Source organism: Sminthopsis crassicaudata, chromosome 6, assembly GCF_048593235.1.
Source record: "Sminthopsis crassicaudata isolate SCR6 chromosome 6, ASM4859323v1, whole genome shotgun sequence".
Classification (NCBI taxonomy): Eukaryota; Metazoa; Chordata; class Mammalia; order Dasyuromorphia; family Dasyuridae; genus Sminthopsis; species Sminthopsis crassicaudata.
In genome coordinates, this window is record NC_133622.1 from 14797779 (window position 1) to 14821958 (window position 24180).

The 24180-nt window shown below is 35.1% G+C and overlaps 1 protein-coding gene across 8 annotated transcripts in view; it reads right to left on the reverse strand.

The window, feature by feature from the left end:
- Positions 1-1476: 1476 nt before the first annotated feature.
- PPARGC1A (PPARG coactivator 1 alpha) overlaps positions 1477-24180 on the reverse strand; it is a 755048-nt gene continuing 732344 nt past the window's right edge. For all 8 annotated transcript variants that reach the window (XM_074275736.1, XM_074275734.1, XM_074275730.1 and 5 more), the window contains 6 exons: positions 19956-20868; positions 19297-19401; positions 19044-19164; positions 10528-10649; positions 10026-10177; positions 1477-4062 (listed from right to left, as the gene is read on the reverse strand). In XM_074275736.1, the coding sequence (XP_074131837.1) occupies positions 3959-4062; positions 10026-10177; positions 10528-10649; positions 19044-19164; positions 19297-19401; positions 19956-20868 (1517 nt within the window). In that variant the 3' untranslated portion in view covers positions 1477-3958. The remainder of the gene's footprint in view (positions 4063-10025; positions 10178-10527; positions 10650-19043; positions 19165-19296; positions 19402-19955; positions 20869-24180) is intronic.

A 24180-nucleotide genomic window follows, 5' to 3' on the forward strand; every position in this document is an offset into this window, starting at 1 on the left:
GAATAAATGTGCCCCAATCTAAGAACCATGTCAGGGGGTTAGTTTTGATAAATAAGAAAACAGAAGTGGATTTGAAACATTTCGTTTCCCTTTATTAACTCAGTGAGGCTGATGTGTACTGCACATTAAAAAAAAAAAAAATCACAGGAATTTCCATACAATGAATAAAACCACAACAGTACATGTAGAATTGGCAGGTGGAAAATAGCCCATTGAGGGCCAAACTAATAGTTCACTTTCCCCGTTCAGCATAGTTCAAACAACAGTATAACACTTTCACCTACAAATCTTTAAGTAGCTCCATCCAATCAGTGGTTCACATTATTGAAAATGTCTGTCACAGAGGTACAAATTTAGAATCATCACATTATATTACATGGCTATTCTAGGTCATTTATAGATCAGATCTTAGACTACAGTGATTGAAGTTCTCATTACAGCCATCACAAAGGACACATAATCATTACCTACTGTAAACTTACACCTAAAGGCATTACAAGGTTTTCTTTTTTTTTTTTCTTTTTCTTTTTTTTTTTTTTTTCAACTGACCCAACCATCATGCCCTAGTAGAGCACTCTCTCCTCTCCATTCTGTCTTGGGTGTTGATAGCCCAGCTGTTGTTCTCACTTCTTTAGCATAGATTGATTTTCCACTCCTCTGACCCCTCAATTTAAAGATGCCTTCTTTTGGAGTCTCAATCAGTTTATGTTAGTTTGGAATTACTCTTCTATGACTCTTTAAAAGGCCCACACGTATGAAGCACCAGTTTAGTTACCAATATTGCAGATGTGATACTTACCACAGCATGAAAGCAAGAGCACACCGTTCATCTAAAAGACATATACATCTATGCTGAAATGGGCCTCCAATAATGATGGGGTGCATGTGTTCATTTGAAATGTTCTCTTCAAAATAAAGGGAACAGAGTTTACATTTTTGATGGGCTACCCACAGTGTCTGCTTAAGATATAAAAAGCACTATTAAGATGGTTTAGTGATCCTTTCTTTGCGCTAATTTTATAGGCAATTTGAAGTCCATGGAGGAAAGCTATCTTCATGGAAAGAATATTCATCAGGCCAGTGGGGAAAAAAAAATTAAACCATGACATAAGGGTCTGTGTCGCTATCTTTTAATAAATTAAAAAAAAATATTTATGTCAGCAATTCAGGGCAAAAGAGAAAATGTATTTCAAACTGGATCACAAAAATTTAAAGGCAAAATAGGTAATGCATCTGGTGGTCCTTGAACACATAATATGATATACTAAATATTGATTTCTTAAAAATAATTTATTGCTTTTAATAGTCTTTTTTATCAGTATTCTACAACAGAAGATACTCAAAATTCAAAAAGAAAAACTGTAAACTTTAGTTTGGCGTTCACACAGAGTTAAAATACCTGCATTTTAACCTACAGAACAATAAGAATTAGGCGGATAAAGGTGTTACTGTTGTAACGCAGAACCAGTGAACAAGTTTTTATTTTTTTTTAATTTTTTTTTTAATTTTTATTGCTTTCTATCTACTTAGAAATAAGAAGCCAGAAAGTCAAGCAAGCATCCGACAGGACAGACAGTGGAATCTCTCAGAACACAATCTGCTGGTGATAAATGAATGCAGCTATCAAAATCTGCTGCATTAGCCTGGGGGTGAAATCAGTTTTATAAGATTGCATTGGGGGAGGGGGAGAGAACAGAAAGATTAAGTAGGGAGGTATACCGTATTTTTAAAAACGAAGTCATGAATGCCAAACAGTAATCGAATATCAATTTATAAACTTGAATACATTCTCCAGACTTTAGTGATTCAGCTCTAGGGACTCCACACTCAAGATGAAATCCGGATGCTCAAGATGGAGGTTTTTGGAAGTTTCCATTTAATTTCCAAGAAGCAATGTTATCAAGAACAATGTCATGGTCACATTGGGAGGCCATGCTAGTGCAAGTAGAAACATTGCTTCTGCAAAAGCTGAATTTCCCAAATGAAGTGCTTAAAATTCGAACCTGAAGTGTCATGCATCCTGGGTATTACATTTTCCACTGGCTTTCTTATTTTTGCCACCTCATAATTTATAATAAATATGCTATCTGCAACTGATAAATATGTCTCTTTAGTAAACAAAGGAATGAAATATCTGTATTTATACAGGATGCATAACTGTAAAAAATATAGATAAATACCATTCTTGAACTCTGCCAATGAAGAGAGATACTGGCTTCCAAGATAGATTTCATACACACATATTAATTATTGTAAAAATCATACTATAATTATTACCTCAGCATTTTGTATCAAATTAAAATCACGAAAAATAAAACAAAACAGCATTTTAAAAAGATCCTTGACCTCTAGTTTCAAAACTACTGTTGATACAGAAAATAAAAACATTTCTTAATGATTATCCATTGAGAGACTTTACATAAAATCATGATCTCTTCTAGAAAAATTTTTCGATGAGAAAATTTCATCCCCCTAACAAATCCAGTGTATAAAACTTCAAAGAAAAACAAGCAACAAGAAAATGTGGGGAAAAATCGCAGAAGTGGTGAAAAAATCGCAGAAGTGGTGAATACCTTTTTGGGGGGCTAGGATTTTCCTTGACAAGAAGCTTAGATCAAAGCTCACCAAAGAAGGGATGGATGTGCATAAAGCAACGGTTTGTATTTTTTTTTCTTTTTTGTTTTGCACTCAACAAACACACACACTGTCTTTTATTTTTTTTTTTTACAATCAAATATATATAAGCATAAGTTGAGCTTTCTAAATATGTTAGTGTACAATAATTGTTTCACCTCCTAATTACATTTGAATATTCTTGATTAAGAAAAATTGAGCAGTTTTGAAAAGAAGGCTGCATTTACAGTGCATAGCTGTAACAAAAAAAGAACATCTTCATAGAGTATGTACACAAAATAAAAATACTCCATTGAACATCTGTAAATACTTAACTACATTGGAGAATGTAGTAAATACACTCACTATCTGAAAACATCCCAGATAGTTCTACCCAACTCTCGTTAATAACGTAACATCGTGTCCGCTCATCAGAAAGGACTGCCGAACAGGTTGCACGTGTGACCATTGACAAGGCTTTGAAAATCTGCTGTGGAAGATCCACATTTGGGACATTTACATGGGTGTCAGGATAAAGGATGGACTACAGAAACTTCAAAATGTTAAGAGGTTTAGTATTCCGGTGCCCGCTGTTTATGCTTCCATCCAGGCTCCAAGGTCAACAAGGAAAAAGAAAAAGAAAAAAAGAGAGAGAGAAAGAGAGAGAGAGAGGATGTTAGGTCTGTGGGACCCGTTGCTTCTTCAGGATTGTCACCTCATCATTACAACACCAGAGAAGGCTGGGTTTGCTTGTGTTTTCTCTTTCTAAAAAACAAGAGCTCAGCAGCTGCAGCCCAGGTATCACCCATGGTCAGCAGAGGGTGATATGTGGTGTATTTGCTTTTTTCCTTTTAGTTTTCCTTTTTTTTTTTTTTGATACAGCACGGACATTTTGAAGTTCTAGGTTTTAAGTGTCTCTCTATGGAACTGCAGTCGCTTCAAATGGTTTGCATTTGCACTCTCTCCAGTCATTGCTTGAACCCTCACCCCCCCAAACACAAAGATATACACATACACACGCATGTATGCGTGCTCACACACACACAACACACATACACACACACACACACACACAACACCACAACCACCTCCACTGTCATCCCAGGAAAGCAAAGCTAACCCCCATGGATAAACATGTGCTTACTGGATGTCCCTTTGGCCTCTTCCCTCATGAGCAGCCGTGTTCATGTAAACCTTTTTTTTTGTTTTTTTGTTTTTTAATTTTTGTACAGAGAGTGTAAAGTAGGATAAACTCCTTAGTATGACTTTCAAGAGTCCATATTGAAGGACGTGATGTCCTGTGAGGTATTCACCATCCCTCCATTATCCTCAGCCTCTGGGCTTGTTACCTGCGGAGACTTCTCTGGGCCTCTTTCAGTAAACTATCAAAATCCAGAGAATCATATTTGCTCTTGGTGGAAGCAGGGTCGAAATCATCCGAGTGTGAATCTGAAACAAAATTAGCGTCAAGTCAGAAGTTGCTTTCCTGGACAACTGTCAAGCCCTCATCGAACGTGATGACAAGATGACTTGTTTCACGGAATATTTACAATCATCATAACGTTAATTCAACTCAACAAATATCCATGAACCACTGGGTGCAAAGCACAATGATGATGTGACACAGGTGGAACACATTAACTCATTTTCTTTTATGATTATACCATCTCTGCATGATAAGCAAGTATTTTTTTCTCCCTGTATTTCAAATGTGGCAATTGAAATGAATTAGTCACTTGCTAAGCATTTATTAAGCACCTACCATATGCCAGGCACTGGGCTAGCTGTTGAGGAAACAGACCCAAAAAAGGAAACAATTCCTACTCTCTAAATGGCTAAGCAAGATGGCATAACAGAAAGAAAGTTGGGTGGGGAATCACAGCTTTGATGTTAATACTATGGCTGAGCAATCATCTAATTGCTTTCTTTCTTTTTTTAGCTTAAATGTTTATTTATTTATTTTTAATTTATGGAACAAAACAAGCATTTCCATAACACGACATAACAACCACAACCCAGATGATTGCACGTGAAACTACAAATCCATTATGTACAACTTGTTATTCTGTTTAAATATATGATAAATTTATCGTGTAAATTTTTTTCTTTCCCACCCCCTAAAGATGATATTTAACCTATTTGTAAAACTTCACCTATAAAACAAAAATAACATTTACATCCCAAAAGGCTTGTTTGTGTGAAAAACTCATTTGATAAACCTTAAAATGCTACATAAATGTCAGTCAGTTAACGTTTATTAAGCATCTATTGACTAGCTGCCAGTCACTATACCAGGCACTGGGGATACAAAAATGGTAAAAGACAATCCCTTTTCTTCAGGAGCTTCCAGTTTAATGGGGAAGACATGAAAATAACAATGTACAATCAAGATTTATACAGGGTAAATTGGAGATAAGCCACAGAAGAAAGATCCTTAAGTGTTAAGGAGAATGGAGAAAGATTTGTAGAAGAAAGGATTTTAATTGGGGTCTGAAGGAATTCAGGGAGGAGATGAGGAAGGAAAGATTTCCAGGTATACTATATCATCACCAGAACCAATATCATCATTATTATTGCTTAAGATTATGAAATAAACTATAGACTGAAGTGTAACTAGAATCCAGGTCTGACTCCTTTTCTGATTCTCTGCCTGGGCTGTATCCCTTGCACCTTCCCTGGTAAAACAATGTAATATAATATCATGTAATGTGATGTAATATAACATAACAAAATATAATATGTAGCAAAATAAAATCATGCAACATAACATGATGTAATAATATAATAGAAACACACTTAATATAATATAAAATATAGTAATGTAAAATAATGTAACAACATAACATGATATAATAATATAAAACATACATACATATATATGTATATATATGTATATATATATATACATATATATATATATATATATATGTCCGCACACATATATGTGTATGTATCGGTTTATATCTATAATTGGTCATTTAAAGCTTGAAAGGTTACATTTTCTCTCATGACAGTGAGGGGTAATATGGTTTATCAGAAGACCTGACACAGAGAAAGGAATGCAATACCTCCCACTAGGCCTTCCTACTTCATTTTTTGTGTCTTATGTTTAAAGAAAAACAAAATACTTCAGATACAACATTGACCATAATACTTTTTTTCAACCAACCATATTAATAAACACTATTATGTTTTATTCATAAGTCATAAAATATAATACCAAGAAATCCTGGTGCTATAATTTACTGATTCACATGCTGTTCACTGTGGTGAGGAATAATCTTTAAAATTCTTCAGCAATCAGCCTCAATCCATTTTAATACAAAATTTAAATATGTCATTTTTCTCACTCTTTTTGTACTTTTTCTATCACTTGAACTTATTGGCCTCTTTTGAGTCATTGAGATTTGAGACATGATAAATGTGTCATTGCAATATCTTAATACAGCTTCTTGCATCTGAAGTTAAGGACTACAAAAAATTAGTTCTCGCTTAGCAATAGGAGTCTGTTCCAATGACTACTGGGACCTATTCTTGCCCAGTCCAAAAGACAAGCAATTAGTGAAGAAAAGCTGAATGGATGATTTTATTTCCAAATGATGATTTCTTTATTTAACTGAGAGCTTGTAATCATGGAGCAGTTACCAAATCAAAATGGCAGGTATAGTGTCAATACTGGTTATTGTGAAAAGTTCCAGCTATCAGAATTTAGTGTAATAAATAGTGGAGAAACAACACCTTCAACTTGTGCCATTACACAGAACAACTGGCAGAACAGAAAAATACTTGAAATGCTGTAAGTCAAATTCCTCAGAGGGAATCTATAATCATCTGTGATTATCTGTGATAATTCATGAATTAATTAAGTTTAAACTTTTTAATGGAAAGTTCTGTCAATGTAGGTGTGTGTGATTTTGATTTACCTTTTTTAAATTTCCTGTTTTATTAACTAAATAATCAAGAAACACGACTACATTGATAAAAAATAGAAGGACTATTTCAATGATAGGCAGGTTGAAAGAAAGATGATAGATAGGTAGATAGATAAATGGATGGATGGATGGATAGATAGTTGGATAGATGGATGGAAGGACACAGAATATATTAAATATGTACTATGCATCTAACACAGCTACAGATTGATTAATGATGAAAATCCCCAAGTAATATGATTCCAGCCCTCTCATGGAAAAATTTCTAAAAAAAAAAGGCACTTATCCTTTGTCCCTTTACTTCCTCACCCAATTCTCAATCTCTTGAAGTCTAGCTTCTGATCTCTTAATATTAAGTTCAGCATGGTAATAAAAAATTGGTCAATTAGTCTCTTAACTAATCCCATTAGCATTTCCACAATTTTTATCCTTCTTGGCCTTTGGATAACATCTGGAAGGGCTGACACCTCCACCCCATCTCCTACCATTTTTTTTGTGGATATCCTCTTTACTTTTGCCTTTTCTGTAAATATTAGTTCTTGATTCTCTTTTTCTCAGTTTTACTGCTCTTTCACAGCCTAATTTTTGTCTCATACCTTCAACTTGGGAACACTCCAGGGTTCTGTCCTTGGTCCTCTTCATTCTATAATGTCTCTTAATAATATCAACAACTTTTCTATCAGTTATCATTTATAGCTATATAACTCCCAAAATAATATCTGCCCCTCATCTCTCTTGTGTGACATTCTCTTATAAACAACCTGTTGGTTGTTTCACCTAGATATTCCATAGCCAAACCTGAATCTTTTTATGTCCAGAATGGGACTCATTATCTTTCCACTTAAGCCATTCTTCTCCCTCATTTCCCTGTTTCTGTTCAAAGAATAATCAACTTTCTAACCAGATTCACAATTTCAAGTCACTGAAACACAAGTTTCAGTCTCTGTTACTCTCTGTATCCAAATCCATTGCCAAGTTTTGTTAACTGCACCTTTACAGCATCTGTGGTATCCATCTCTAAATCTCCACTTACCTAAGCACTACTACAATTTAAGCCCCCATCACCTCTTACCTGTTCTACTCTAACAGTTTCCTGATTGATCCCATCTCCAATTTCCTCTTCAATCCATCTGCCATACAACTGCTAAAATAGATTTTCTTAAAGCACAGGTATGGCTGTCATTGCCCAGCTCAAGGAGTTTCAGTGGTTCACTATTGACTCTAAAATCAATAAGTGACTTCTCCATCTGGCATTTCAAGCCCTTTCTAATATTGCCTCAGTCAAGATTTCCAGTTTTATTTCATGTTATTCACAACAGTAAGTTTTAGCCAAACTGGTCTGCCTGCTTTTCTCCTTCCTAACATTGCATCTTTTTCTGCCTATGGGCTATTGTCATCAGTCTAGAATATTTTCCCTTCTCGTGTAAATATCTAAGAATTCCTAGAAGCCATCAAGGATGACATCAAATGCTACCTACTACAAGTCTCTCTTGTTATTCTTACTTTGCCCCTGACTGTACCTTGAACTACTTTGAATTTACTTTACATACGTGTACACCTTCATTAGAATATAAGCTCTTTGAAGACAAGGACTATTTTGGTTCTTCTTACAAATTCCAACATTTAATATACACATAAATGTTTAATAAATATTCAAAGAATTAAATTGAATTGATATTTAGGATCTGGTTATGTGAATTTTCATTGGATTCAATTGAAGAGCTGAATGCTATCTCTAAGATTAGGCTCAATGATTATAAACCTTAGAATTTTCCTTGGATTGCCTTTAATAATAAGCTTGTTTTCTGCTTATGGCACCTTGTTCCTCTATGTTTGATTGAAGGTTGTTCCTCCTCTGTTTGGTTAAAGGTTCTTATTAGTTGAGTTCTATTTAAACAAGATTTTACTTTGTATAGATTCTTTAGTTACTTCTCTGTGACTATGTTTTATCTTTTTGGTAGAATATAAGCTTTTTTGGGGAACAGGGATTATGTGACTTCTATATTTGTATATCTGACTTCTATATTCAGAACCTAGAACAGTTCCTGCATGTTACATCAGTACTTAATGATGCGTATTGATTAATTACATTTTTATTTGACTCTAATGCACTTGAGAGCCTTTTGTCTCCATTACTGTTGATATGATTTTTTAAATAGACAATAGAGCTGATGGAAGCATATTTATCTTTGAAATCCCCCAACACAGGTGATTTTTTTTTTTAATTTAAGATATCTCTAACATTTGTGTTTAAAAAAAAAAAACAAAAAAAAAAAAAACCTTCCTCAAGAAGTTGTGGATTAGAAAATGCATCTCAGATAAACTTTTCCAAAAACAAAGATCTAGATTAGCAGAGATTTAAACAATTTCTATTATTATATGGAAGGGAAAGGATAATAGCTTCTTGGAAAAATTCTATTCTTGAGATATTTCAAGGACAATCAAGTACAATTTGGGTGTACCATCCACACTTCCTTTTCCTAATGATGAATCATGTTCTAAAAACTCCCTTTCTTTTGCTTATTTGAAATTCTACAAGTTTCTAGAGACTAGAAACACCTCGGCCTTCATCACTAAAGAAAATAAGTCAAATCAACCTGAGACTTCAATCTGTCTTGCCTGTTTTTATCAGTCAACATTTGAACAAATGACTTGCCACCTTTTATATTTTCATCACCAGCCTTCTATCTCTCTAACAGCCAACTACCTTCCTCCTGCTTTAAACCATCTATTTAGCCAGTGAAGTGAATTATGGCATATTCACTGTGAACAATGCACATCACCTATGTCAATTACTCTAAGAAGACAACACTTGGTTTGAGAAAAGAAAATAAAACATTTTATAACCATTTGTTCACTTATATAAGGCTGAAGACTTTATATAAATAAGAAATTGCTAATGTCCTAGTATAGAACTGTGCAATAATTTTAATGATCGTAGTCATTAATTTATTTTTAAAAATTTATGGGTGATGTCTTGGTAATAACATTCTTTAAAAAAAAGTCTCAGAGATGAATAAGCTCCATAAAATCCCTTTTATTCCGGGATTTACATGCTGCTGGAAAAAAAATAAACTTTATCAAGTGAAAAGGAGAATATTTATATCAAAAGCTAGATATTTTCCCTCATGAGCTGTAATTCATAGCAAGTAGTATTGAATATGGGAGATGAGAAAAGAATTTTTAGATTGCTGTTTTGATAAAATAATTACGATATTATATTTGCATGAAGGATTCAATATTAGTTATTAATTTTTAAAACAAAAATCTATGCATGTCACACAGAAAATGAAAACTTGAACCTAGAGCTGAAAGATATGGATTTCTTTCTAAAGCCCATCACCTCTGAGGTTGCTTTGTACATAAAATCCTCTCTCCAATAAGACAAAGCTAAAATCTAACCTCAGGTGGATTATATTTATTCGCATTCTGATCTTTACATTCTGTAGTCCTCATCCCATGTACAATAAAAATCCATACCTAGGTCTGCATAGTTAGACTTGAAATATTGCTTGCGTCCACAAAAGTACAGCTCAAAGTCGGGTTCATTCGACCTGCGCAAAGTGTATCCATTTTCAAGAGCAGCAAAAGCATCACAAGTATAGCGGTAGGTGATGAAACCATAGCTGTCTCTGGAACGGACAAAAAGGGGGGAAAGTTCAGTGACTGTTATGAAGCATTAACATATACAAGCAGAACCCTTTCTACCTCAAGAGACCCCTTCCCTTTGCAACACCTAAACCTCTGCCTCCATTTATCAGGGTGATTGTCCTGTCAGGCAGCTAAATACTTCTTTCTGGGACAGGAAATCTCAACTAGAAAGATTAATAAATAGGGATGAAAGAAAATAAATAAGGTTTTGAACTCAACATGTCATCTTTCAAAGCACTTACACTGGCAACTCCCATACCAGGAATCTTATGGCCATAATTTTTTACATAATGTCAGCTTCTAAACAAGAAATAATCTTGAAGCTTCTCACCCATCATCCCGCAGATTTACTGTGCACTCCTCAATTTCACCAAAAACTTCAAAACGGTCCCTTAGTTCTGTCCGGGTGGTGTCAGCTCTGATTTTTCCAACATAAATCACACGACGCTCTTCCTATAGGGAAAACAAGAAAAGCCTTCATGTTAGTGCTGGAAAAGGAAGTCATACGTGTATCTAGAGACAAATATACAAGTTTGCTGAACGGGAGCTTACAGGTCAAGTTCACTCCATTCAAGGAGGCAGGACTTTCCATGGATTGACTATGGTTATGTTGTTTTCATGCTAATTTCTTTTTCCTTCTTTGCTGTCTCCTTTTTCTTTCTGAGACATCACCTTTTTATGCTGGATGGGAATATTCCATGTGATAGAAAGACTTGAGAAGCAACCAAGTGGAGAAACTGAGTCTTGGAGCCAGGGAAACTGACACACATCTGTCCTCAGTTCCCTAGAAATGCTTTAAGACCGTTGTAGAGCAGTGACCACTGGAATCAGGCATTCTCAGTGTCAGTAAAATCATTAGGCCAGGTCAAAGAAAGAACAAGGCTCTAGACCTTGTTCAAAAACTCTAGACCAACTGATAATTCTCCCATCACTAGTTTGATGGCCTTTCTTTGGAAAAATAATTTGGCTCCATATGTTTGCTTTTCATCAGGAAATAGATAAGGGAATGTCCATTTTTAAAAGATATAAAGTTTGTCATCAATTCAGCAAACTGAAAAAACATATCCCAGAGATACTAACAAAGATCCCTATCTGAGTAGAGCCCTGATCAATATGAACTAGAAGCTAGTGGGGGGGAAAAGCTTTCCTTGCTTCCTTAGGTCTGGTCACAGAGTAGTCTACCTATAAGAAATTGGGCTTTTATACCTATTGTCAGTTAACATTTTCATTAGCAAAAATAGCAAAGTCATTTTTGTAGTCTGAGGCTAATTTTAAAAATAACAAGTGATTCTTTGATTTCTGGAAAGAAGCAGTTGTCTCTATGAAACGTCAATAGACTAGACAGGGTTAAAGGGAATGGTGTTATCTGGTCATCAGAAAAGATGAAGACCTCAGAACTATCTACAAGAATACCATGAGGGTACCTAAAAATGGGCTCATTGTTCAATGTTTCCACTGAGAGCAGAGTAAAAAGAAAATGGACTTAAATTACTAAGACTTAGGTTAGATCAAAGAGGACTTATTAATTGTATGTCAAATTTGAATATTGGTCATAGAACTTTTTTTATCTTTTTACAAAAAAACATATGAGTTTTATATGATTTTAAATCTAAAATGACTCTCCCCTTTGTTAAAAAGTTAAAAAGAAACACTTCCCACTCTTTGACAAGGGGGTAATAAGTTAGAGATGCAGAATGAGATATGTATTTGTAGATATGGTCAATGGACAGATTTATTTTCCTGTACTGCACATATTTGTTATATAAGGGTGGATTACAAGAGGGAAAAGATGTAGGGGGTAGTGATAGATGTCCTTTTACTCTCCCCCAACAGAGCATCCATAAAACATTTTTAAAATGCACAGAAAACAAAAAAGTACAGAAGCAGATATAAACAGTACCTTTACTTTTGCTTTGTTAAATTTATGGATATATATATATATATATATATATATATATATATATATATATATATATATACACACACATATATTTCTTTAAAACAAACTGTATCTGATTGAATTAGTTTCTTATACAAAGCTTTTTCATTATTTTTTCCTATACCAAAATGTTCATTATTGTTAAATGCACAATAAAAATAAAAATTATAAAAACAAGTAATTGAAGTTAGAAATTAGTATCAGATACTTTCTCTGCCCTAGCTCTCTAGGATTTTTCAAATTTATGCTTTCAGAATAAAAGCCAGATAAAAGTAAATTTTCATAGTAATAATCCTATAGGGGTAATAGGGTTGGATAAATTAACAGGATTGTTTTTTGGAATGTCTTCATCTTTATAATTTAGGTTAAATGAATGTAGAAATCTCTCTTAAAGAATGCTTTAGCAAATCAGAGTTATCACTGAGCTGAAACTGTTGATAAAGGACTGTTTCACTTATATTAGTTACTAAACCACAAGAGCCGGCAGGATGAAGTAGAACTGGCTGCCAGATTCATTTTCACGTATATTGTATAACTCAAACACCCTCCAAAAATGTAATTGGGCTACTGTACCATACCACATCAAATAGGTCAATAAATAATAAATAGCTAGTGATAATAACCACAGAACTGTGCTGTCTCTCCCCCACAAGCCCCATAGCAATGGGATCATAACACCACATCCCATTTTATTTACTTAAAGAGAATAACAAAAACAGCAGAGTGTTCTCATGTACATATTCTGGCAGATATGTATTGTATGTGTAGTATGTGCTTTAAAAATACATGTTTTAGGCAGTTTAATACTATGTAAAGAAATATGTTAGTTTTATATATATATATATATATATATATATATATATATATATATATATATATATAGTTCCTTTGCAATTCAATTTCATATATATATTCATATATATTCATATATATATATATATATATATATATATATATATATATATATATATATATATATATATATATATATATATATATATATATATATATATATATATATATATATATATATATATATATATATATGTGAAATTGAATTGCAAAGTAATCATTCCTGAGCGCTGAGAACCATATGGTAGCACAAAGAAGACTGAACCTAGAGGACCTGAATTCAGATTCTGACTCTGTAATTTTAGGAACATATTTCTCCTTTCTGGATCTGAGTTTTCTTAAGAGAAAAAAAGAAAGGAAGGAAGGAAGAAAGGAAGAAAGGAGGAAAGAAGGAAAGAAAGAAAGATAAAAGAAAGGAAGGAAAGGGAGGAAGGAAGGAAAGAAGGAAGGAAGGAAGGAAGGAAGGAAGGAAGGAAGGAAGGAAGGAAGGAAGGAAGGAAGGAAGGAAGGAAGGAAGGAAGGAAGGAAGAAAGGAAGAAAGGAAGAAAGGAAGAAAGGAAGAAAGGAAGAAAGGAAGAAAGAGAGAGAGAGAGAGAGAGAGAGAGAGAGAGAGAGAGAGAGAGAGAGAGAGAGAGAGGGAGGGAGGGAGGGGCTGGCCTCTGTGATTTTTACAGATTTTTCTGGCTCTAAATATATGATTCTTTGATCCTATTAATTACCAGTAAGGGATTTAAAAAACTTAAGAGAATCTAGAAATTCAAACTGAAATCCATGGCACTAGGGTGGGGGAGTAGTACTGATTTTGGAAAGGACTCCCATTCAAATTCCAGCTCTGCTCCTTATATTCCTCTTGACCCCAGTCTAGTCACTTCCCCACCTCTAGGAGAGGAGAGTTAAGGGTGACCTTTCCAGTCCTTGGTTCTACAACCTTGCATAAACGTATCCCTCTTTAGACAAAATTGGGCAGGCTCAGAAACTCTCTGTCTCTAGCACTGCAGTTATTGCTCAGGATGACAAGGGTGAGAGCCTACTCTCCATTTAGGAGTAAAGTTGCCCACCAGGTTATGGGGAAAAACAGGATAGACATATTCAGTTTGGGAGAAAATACAAGGAACTACAGAGTGGAGCCAGATGGAGCCTCAGAAATCATTCTCTCTCTCTCTCTCTCTCTCTCTCTCTCTCTCTCTCTCTCTCTCTCTCTCTCTCTCTCTCTCTCTCTCTCTCTCTCTCTCACACACACACACACACACACACACATTCACACACTCACACAAAATATCCGGGTTCCTTCAACTCAACTGATTGTCCAATATCACACAGGTAAGGGGAAGAACTAAGGCTCCACTCTGGATCACCTCCTATTCCCCAGTTCATCATTCACCCATTCTGGCCCTGCCATAGTCCCTCTCTAATATTGATTTAAGGTATTAATGCTTCAAATGTCCTTAATTTTGTTTTAAAAAAAAACAAGAAGGAGACAAACTCTCTGTTGTCTCCAAAGAAAAACAATTGTCTGACCCCATGCTAAAATCTTTGTTGTGGAATACTACATAACAAAAAATCATTTAATTCTTCCATGGCTATGTAATGAAACCCTTAAGTTGCCTGTTCATAAAAGCACAAATACAGAATGTTGGTGATTTGCTAACTACCAAACTCCTTTATTTCAAGTATGTTTTTATGTTTTAGTTTTCTTAACAATTTCTATTTTAGGCAGATAAGCAGTTTTGTCTGAATTTTTAAAGAAAAGTTGCAGGCAACTTTTATAGGTATTCACAAATGTTAAAAATGATGGGACAGTTTAATGTAGAATAGAACACCAACCCTAGAAGACCTGAGTTCAAATCCAGTCTCAGACACTTGATATTTACTAATTATGTGACCCTGGGGGAGTCACTTAATCCAGATTGTCTCTTCCCCACCCTACTCTACCCCCTAAAATGTTTACTTCACAGGAGCTACATGATGTCATGAAAAAATGGAAAGAACTCTGGCCTTTAGGGTATCAAGAGACTTTCATACTTAATAGCTCTAAGACTAGAGCAAATCATTTTATTTCTTTGAAGATAAAAATATATGTCTTCACTGACATGAAGATATTTCTTTGTGAAACTTAACTTGCATTAGATACATGTCAGGTATTATTATTATTATTATTATTATTATTATTATTATTATTATTATTAACAGAAAAAATTCCTTATGGAACTGAAATTCTAAAATTCTTGAAAAAACTTCAAAATAGGATTCAGTTACTTTTCATAATCTTTAAGGAAATGCATAACATTAAACAAATATCTTCTCTTCTTAAAATTCCTTTATATTTATTAAGAAGAATTTGCTGCTAGAGTATATAATAAAACTTAAGGTTTATGTTGCATTAACAAGAATAGTAAATTCTCATTAAGTCAAAACACAGGGGACAAATACAGAAACAGACTTACATCAACTGACTTTGCATTATCTAATATCAAAAACAGTATGAGGGCAATTAGTAAACTGGGGAAAAGCTGTTGTTTCAAATTATGAACTACCCAGAATAAGTTGAATTTGGCTAAAACCTAAATCATTAAACATTATTTTTGCAATGCTGGGAAACAAAATAGAAAAGACAAGATGAATTTAATCCCTGATTTTCACTTCTATGTTAAGAAACATACAATGTGAAAATCCTTTTTCTTTTCAATGCAAATAATTAAAGACTTCTGAGCTCATTTTCCAAATAAAAGTGATTTGGTGTCCCCTAATACTTCTAGTTCAGATGGGGAATGAAAGGAACAAAAGAATCCCACACTAGAATATGGACAAAAGTTGGAAAAAGGGAAAGTTCTGAATGAAAAGATTTGGAAAGATAAAAACAATTATCCAGATAGCTCCAATGAAATATCTAAAACGTATTCTTTTTTTTTTAATTTTAATAGTTTTTATTTACCAGATATATGCATGGATAATTTTACAACATTGACAATTGCCAAACCTTTTGTTTTAATTTTTCCCCTCCCTCCCCAAGATGGCAGGTTGACCAATACATGTTAAATAAAAACATATTCTTCTTAACGAGAAAATGATGATGTTGATGATATGCTCAGAGAGCTAAGTCTGGAAGACATAAGGTGCTTCCATTGGTGTTTATTGAGTCTTGATTTTATGTTTTGAATTCTGAAAAGAAAGCTCCAATTGTTTCAAGGGGTAGTTTCCAAACTAACAAGAACTGGTCTTGCCTATCTTTGGAGGTTAGTCTAGATTAAGCATGCTCAGAATTAATATACATATATATATATATATATATATATATATATATATATATATATATATATATATATATATATGTATATATCTATACACACACACATATACATATATATACATATATATTTATATACACATACATATATACATATTATAATATATACACATACATACATGTATATACATATACATACATATATATATATACATATATATTCCAGTTAAGATAGAAAGAAGTATACCCTTGAGGAAAAATGGATGACTGTCTAAGAGAACAGCATGTATACGGGGCATTTATGATGACTGTTTAGACCTCAGAATAGTTTGGGAGTGCATTTGGGTTAACGATGCTCTTAGCCACAGAGTGCAATACCACTTCACATAAAAAAATCATTTCCTCCCTACAAAAATGAGTATCAAAAATATGGCCTAGTTATCTTAACATCAAAGACTCTATGATGCCGTTGGTCTGTCATTGGCTAAGCACTGCTAGGGCTTTGAATTTTGTTTCGCTAGGTCAACTTGGGCACGATTGATCTGGCTAAATTAAAATGCCAGAGTCATTGCCCAAGCACTAAAGATTTGGTTTTAAATGCCAGGCCATATCATAATTTCTTTTTTCACATTTTAAATTAACATCTCATTATCATGTTTTTTTGGCAGCAAATTGTACAGATTGCAAATAGACTGGACTGGAAATTCCACCGGAAATTAAAACAGTTGTAGTTTAGATGTAAAATACTGAGTTTTTGGCTCACAATGTTCCATTAAAATATCCTAAATGACTTTAAACTTTTTTAAGCCTAAAAAATGGAGCTTAGAATGATTTGCAGAAAGACCCTGGTGGTTCTTAAGATGGTGTTTGGGACAGACAAAACAAATGCCAACAGCAACAAACAATTTAATTGTATGTGTCTGATATGGTAAGTGTCAGTTAGTAAGAAGTTACTCCATTGTTTATCTTGAAAGACCTACAAAATGTCAATCATGGCTCCCTGTTTTTTCTTTAAAATTTCTCAGAAAATTTTAATGGTCCTCTATGAGAATATGGCCCATCTAGTCATTGATGCATAGATATTATCTCCCTGAAGATGGAAAGGTTTCCACACATGGGTCATTATATATGTATGGAGATATTTTAATGTTGTTTTTTCAGCTGTCTACATGGGAAAAAAAAACTTTTTTTTCTGATTTACTTGCTTACTAGTCAGTCACAAAAAGTTATATTTACAACATGATCATTTTGCAGAGGTATACATTGTCAATGAGGTAATATAATGAAGTGTGTGTTTTTTTTTTTTTTTAACCTAATAAAAACCAAATCTGAAAACACTTAAAATATGCCTTTTTTACCACACAGGTCACTGATATTTTTCCTATCTTAGATTGATCTCCAATTAAATATACTTTCAAAATACTTCCCAAATGGGATTTTAATTTTCACTAGTTTTCAGAAAATTTAATGAATTAAACAATTAAAACCACAAATCATTTCATAGCTAAGAAAAATGATGATGAGAGCTGTTGCAAGTGTTTGGAAGCCCTAGATTCTATAGCTAAGCCCCAGCTACCCTAAATCTACTAATTCTCTCACCCTACTAGTCTGATTTCATTCCAAATTTCAATGCCCTTCTTTTTCATGCCTATTATTGACCAATCTCTTGCATGTCTTTGGACATTTTCTCTCCAGACTATAAATGGATAAGCTACAATTTGATATTGGTTATTTCCTTTTCAGCTTTCTCACATGTCTGTCTTTCTTCCTTCCTCGCTTCCCCGTCCCCCTCTCTCTTTCCCTATTTTGGAATAGTCAACATTGAAATCTTCCCTTAAATTGTGTTGGAGATAGGTCATCACTAAAACACCAAATATACTGCTCCCTCTTGGCTCTTCGGATCTATAGCCAAATGCAACAGAATTTCCCTCAGACTTACTAAAGTAGCTGCCAGTGATTGTTTGAGCAATGACTAGGCTAACAAGCCAGGGAGTTGCAGTGGTTTGCTGGGGTGAAGGCACACATTAGCAAAGGCTTCAGCAGCTGTTTGGGGAAGGGGGAGAAACACTGTGGCCAACTGGCTACAGATGGTAAGGGATGGTTGAGAGTCAGGCTGAATTATGAGGATAGGCCCAAACTGAATTTTTATAAAGAAATTTATTACTACCTCTAGACCTGGTCCATGGAGGGTCTGAGAAAACATGGTATTATAGAACATAATGGGCTCTGCAAAGAAAACAGCTGGAACGTGTGAATAAATGGGCATAAATAATCAGATTGTATATTCATGGAAATGTCAAGGAATGATAATTGTCCTTAAAATTTCTCTTAGTCCTCCAAGTTTCACCTTGCCCAAATCTGACTTGAGCCCATCTCTGCAATGACTACTCAATCTCTGGAGTCTCAGTCAATAAATTTAATAAGGAAATTATATGATGTCTTCTGTTTGGATCTTATAGTGGATACAGAAGCAACAGGGGAATAATTGGGAATCCATTCTGGGAGCGACCAGATCTAATTTTTCTCACTTAATATATCTTAACCCTCTTCAATGATGATTAAGTGTTTTAATCTGTAGCTTAAAACATAAAGTAAAAGTATAGGGGAAGAAGACATGCTGACTTGACATTTGCCTAAAGGTAAGCAATATTATAAAGTTGAAAATAGGTTTAACTGATTTTTTAAGGCTAAAAGAGAGTGTCAGTTATTTTACCAGAGGGTCCACCTTGGTTTTAGTTCTTCTAATCTACAAAATGAAAAAAGAAAATACAACAAATTCCTTTAAAATGAAAAGAATCTCCACGCTGCTTACAATTGCCTTCTGCCTTTGCCTCTCTCTTTGCTTGGCCCTTTCAGACTCCCGTTTCTCATACTCTTTGCGGTACTCTTCCCTCTTCAGCTTTTCGTGCTGATATTCTTCATAGCTGTCATACCTGGGGAACACAACTGAATCATTAAATCAAGTACCTCAATTTGTCAGTGCACAATAAAGAATACATTTCTGGCATCTTGTTATCAAGAGAAAGGAAGGGGAGGCAGAGGAGGAAAAGCAAAGGCATGGTCACCTGGGCCTACGACTGTAGGGCGATCTGGAGCGTGACCTTGCGTATAAGGGAGAACTGCGGTGTCCCCGGTGTCTGCAGTGGCTGGACTCATAGTAGTAACAAGATCTGCAGGGGAGGAGAAAAACAACAACGACCAAAAAAGCCATTTGCACCTGCCACGGAGCCCGGGTTTATCGGCACTCCCGAAGATTCTAGAGCTACATCTTACACAAATGGGCATTTTCCTCCTGCCTACCGGGGAGATTTCACAGTGACAGTTTGTGATCATCTAGTCAGCTTAAAGGTCCGGAGTGATGTGTTCTCTCTCAGCGTCTCTTATTAATGTTAACACTGAGCACCAGGTCTGGTACATTGTCAGCTTTATCCTGCCTGGATCTCAACTATACTGGCATAGGGCAGCTCTCCAGGTAATGGAAAAAGTTAGATGAGCAAGTTTCTTACAAATTGCTCTCTCTGATCTGACTGGCTCTACGTGGCATGTTCAAGGCTGGAAGATTTAAGAGAAGAGGAGGAGGATGTGAGTGCAACAGCCATCTTGTTAGCTCTGGCATCTCTGCAAGTCAGTGGCAAGAAATGGAAGAGCTATGGCTTTCCATTGCTTTTGACTTGGGGCCTAATCGATTCATGAGTACTTTATTTCTGTTTCTAACTCGGTTTACCTTGAAGAAGATCTGCTGCCTGGTGACCTTGATCTTGACCTGGAATATGGAGATCGGGAACATGACCTGTGTCGAGAAAAGGACCTTGATCTAGAGTGTATCCTTTGGGATCTTTGAGAAAATAAGGATTTGGGTGGAGACACTGAATCTCTACATGGAGAATTAAAAGAAGAGCAAGAAGGTGATATATCAAACAATGAATAGGATTGTGTCCCATCCCAAGGGTAACTGAGTTTATCACTTTCATCTTCACTGTCATCAAACAGACCATCCATAGCTAGTCCTGAATTTATAAACATAGGTAGTTTGGAGAATTGTTCGTTACTAAAATCACTGTTCCTCAGTTCACTGGTCTTGTCTGCTTCATCATCAAAAACAGCTTGACTGGGATGACCAAAGTGCTTGTTCAGCTCAGCCCGGATTTCCTGGTCTTGGAGCTGTTTTCTGTGGCCGCATGGGGAACCCTGCTTGCTCGCCTGAAAAGTCTCTCTTGTGTAGCACTGGTCTGAATCTGTGGAAGAATGAGTCTGCCCCTGACATCCAGGGGAGGCATCTTTAAAGTCTAGTTGTCTAGAGTCCTGGAGCTCCTGCGATAAATTAACGCGGATTTCAGTTTTTGCATTAATTGACTGACAGTAGTCATGGTCGCCAAATAGCCGTAAACTAGGCCGTTTTGCCTTTCTCTCCTCGTGTCCGCTGGATAGTACTGAAGTCTTGCTGAGCTGAGCGTACAGCTCCGATTGTTCCGGACCTTTCTTAATGGGGTTATTTACTTGGGTACCCGAAGATTCGCTATAGCGGGGTTTCTTTGAAGGTGGCACACTGGTTTTACAGGATGACTTCTGCTTTGGAGAAGTCCTAAAAGGATTATCTTGATTAGCTTTATGAGGAGGAGTCGTAGGTGGAGTTAGGCCTAGGAGGGGAAAAAAAGAGTGAGACAGACAGAAAGATGTGCTGTTTTGGAAGTGTAGCTTTTTGTAACTCTTCAAAGAAGAGTCCAAAATTATGGAAAGGGGAAGGGACTAAATCCGTGACATGATCCGGAGAACACAATAACAACCACTCTTTTATCCTAATCCACTCCCACCAAAAATGGATGCCTCTCAAGTTGGCCAGAGAGCAGGATTTGTCACAGTATTTCATACTTCAAACACCAATGCTAACAGTACTGATCCCTAGAACACATTAGCGTATTACCTTTTCAACAGCATCACTTGTGCTATTTGGTCAAGGACATTCTGAAAACTGTGACATAGAAAATAAATGTAGTAGAACTGGAGGGAATCCCGGAATAACCTTGCTGGAGTTGACATGAAAAAGGTATTGTATTAGATGCTTGAAGCTTAGGGTTCTTTGTCAAAATAAGAAAAATCTACCCTTGCAGCCAAAAAAAAAAAAAAAAGAGCACATTGAGAGAGAAAGAGAAATATATATATATATATATATATATATATATATATATGTGTTTATATAGAGAGAAATTTATATATTTTATATATATATATAGAGAGAGAGAGAGAGAGACAGAGAGAGAGAGACAGAGAGAGAGACAGAGAGAGACAGAGAGAGAGAGACAGAGAGAGAGACAGAGACAGAGAGAGACAGAGGCAGAGACAGAGAAAAGAAAGGAAGAAAAAACAAAGATAAAAAACAAATTATTAGGGGAAAAAATGAAACAGACACTTTCAAAATAAGTTCTGTATACTAATACAAGGAACCAAAGCAACTTCACAACTTGAAGGCAATGATTCTTTGTCTCCACAGTTCATTAACTTAGTAAACCATGGCTAATGTAGGTATAATACATTCTTGTAAGCATAACTAATACATTCTGTCTAAAATATGGTTCTGCAACAGAAAACTAAGTGAATAGTAACACTAAATATTGCAGCAGCAGTGAGCCATTTTATTTAGAACTGAACATTAGTGATTGTTGTAAGGCTGAGGGATAGAAACTTAACTGAGCTTCAGTGACTAATTAAATAAATAAAAAGATGATTTAAGAAAGGGGAGAAAGCGGTTCAGAATGTTAACTTTCTCACAGAATGACAGGAAGCGATGTCACCGGTGTCTCTAGGAGATTCTTTATGACAAGGTGGCACAGTCCATCCTATGTGAATGCATCTCATTACAAGCCACCATGAAACAGAACCTATGACCAAAAAACTAAGGAAAAAGCAAGGCTCCAGTGCAATAGATATCTTATGTAGGAGCATGCTGGGTTACAGTACACCAGCTCTACATAGGAGGATGCTATTCAGCAAAAAGAACATGAAGTACCCTAATGTGCCTGAGGATAGACTTAAGGCAACTGCAGGTTTCAAGGAAAAGCAGTGTTTCCCTTTACTTTCAAAAATGGTATAAAGAAACCATGTAGGTCATAGAAAAGCACATGGAATTATTTGTGGAGCCTGTCTCCCTCTTCAGCCATTTAAAAGAGCCTATAGGGATAGAGGATATTGTTTGTTTGTTTGTTTTTTCCAATTTTATTTCACCATTTGAACAATTTTGATATTTCAGTACAATCTGTCCAATTGAGCAGGCAAAAAAAGCACAGAAAAGACACGTTCGTTATCACTCCCAAACACTTTTATATTTGGCTTTGGAATCTAGCCAAAGTAATACGCTCAATGAGGCATTGAGCACATCAAAATTCAAGACTTATACACTTCTATCCCTCCATCTCTAGCTGGGATACCCTGCTGGTCTCTCTCTCCAGTAGTCTGAATTTGGGCTTTCCAGTTTACTGGGGGATAAAATACAGTGCAGCAGATCCATTTGTGGATAAACAAGAGTTGATAGGTTTTCTTTATTTTTCAGAATAGAACACCTGTCAGGAACACACATTATCCTTCAACCTCTCATCTGCAAATAAATCAAATTTGTAATTTCCTGAAGTTTCTTCCTTGAAAGCACCCCTTTCTCAATTCAATCCACATTTTCTCCAGCACCAATACACAGGTTCAACTTTCTGTTGAATGAAGAGTTCAATATTTTAAAAAAAGCAAAAAAACAAAAACAAAAAACCATTCAGATGTAAAAGCAAAATTTCCCCCCAAATATGAGTAATATTGATGACATTCCTCATAAAATAAGATAATGGTTAAAGAAATAAGGAAATTACATACTTAAGAATTTTCCTGTTTTAGAATAAGGACAATGGAGCAATAGAAGAAGGCACTTCTTCTATTCCAGCTTCTGGATGGAGATTTTCCTTGAATGGTCTTTTTGGGATGGAGAAAACTGAATCATGTGGACATTGTTTGAACTGGTCTGTTACGATCCAGATAGTGGGAAGAAGCCATTATATATTTAATGGTGAACTAAGGGGTATGAATGTAGGAAAAGACATTTGAGCCTATGATAGAGAAGTAAATATAAAGCCTCACTGTCTATCTGACTGGTACAAGAGGAAATTATAATCAAGAGAGCATTGGCTAAGCAACATCATGACAAATCAGGAATATAACTTTTCATAGCTAATTAATTAAACAGGTCCTGAGGGAAAAAAAATCACAGAAACTGCTATTTCCTTCCTAATGTTCTTCCAGATTGTCTCAGGATCACCTCTCATCCCTAGAACTTCAAAATCATTTTCTATTGGTAAGTCATTTGACACTTACACAGAACCTGGAAGTATTGTTACTTATTATATCAGCATATTTAACTATTTTACAGTTAATTATGTCTAATTATACATGCTGTAAACTTCTTGAGGGCAGGGAACTTTTTATTTATTTATTTATTTTATTAATTTTATAATTATAATTTTTGACAGTACATATGCATGGGTAATTTTTTACAACATTATCCCTTGCATTCACTTCTGTTCTGAATTTTCCCCTCCTTCCCTCCACCCCCTCCCCTAGATGGGGTGTTATATTGTTAAATGTGTTATAGTATATCCTAGATACAATATATGTGTGCAGAACCGAATTTCTTGTTGCACAGGAAGAATTGGATTCAGAAGGTAAAAATAACCTGGGAAGAAAGACAAAAGTGCAAATAGTTTACACTCATTTGAGAACAGGGAACTTTTAAATTCCTCTATAAGCCTTAGTGCTTCACGTTCAAAAACATGTTGATTGAATGGCTTTTCAAAGAGAGAAACTCTGCATTTTATAAAACTGAAACTAGGCTACTATTAAAAAGAAATTAGGCTCTTACAAGTATCAGCAATGGAAAATGGAAATAGTGTAGGTTTTCAATGGATTTCAGAATAATG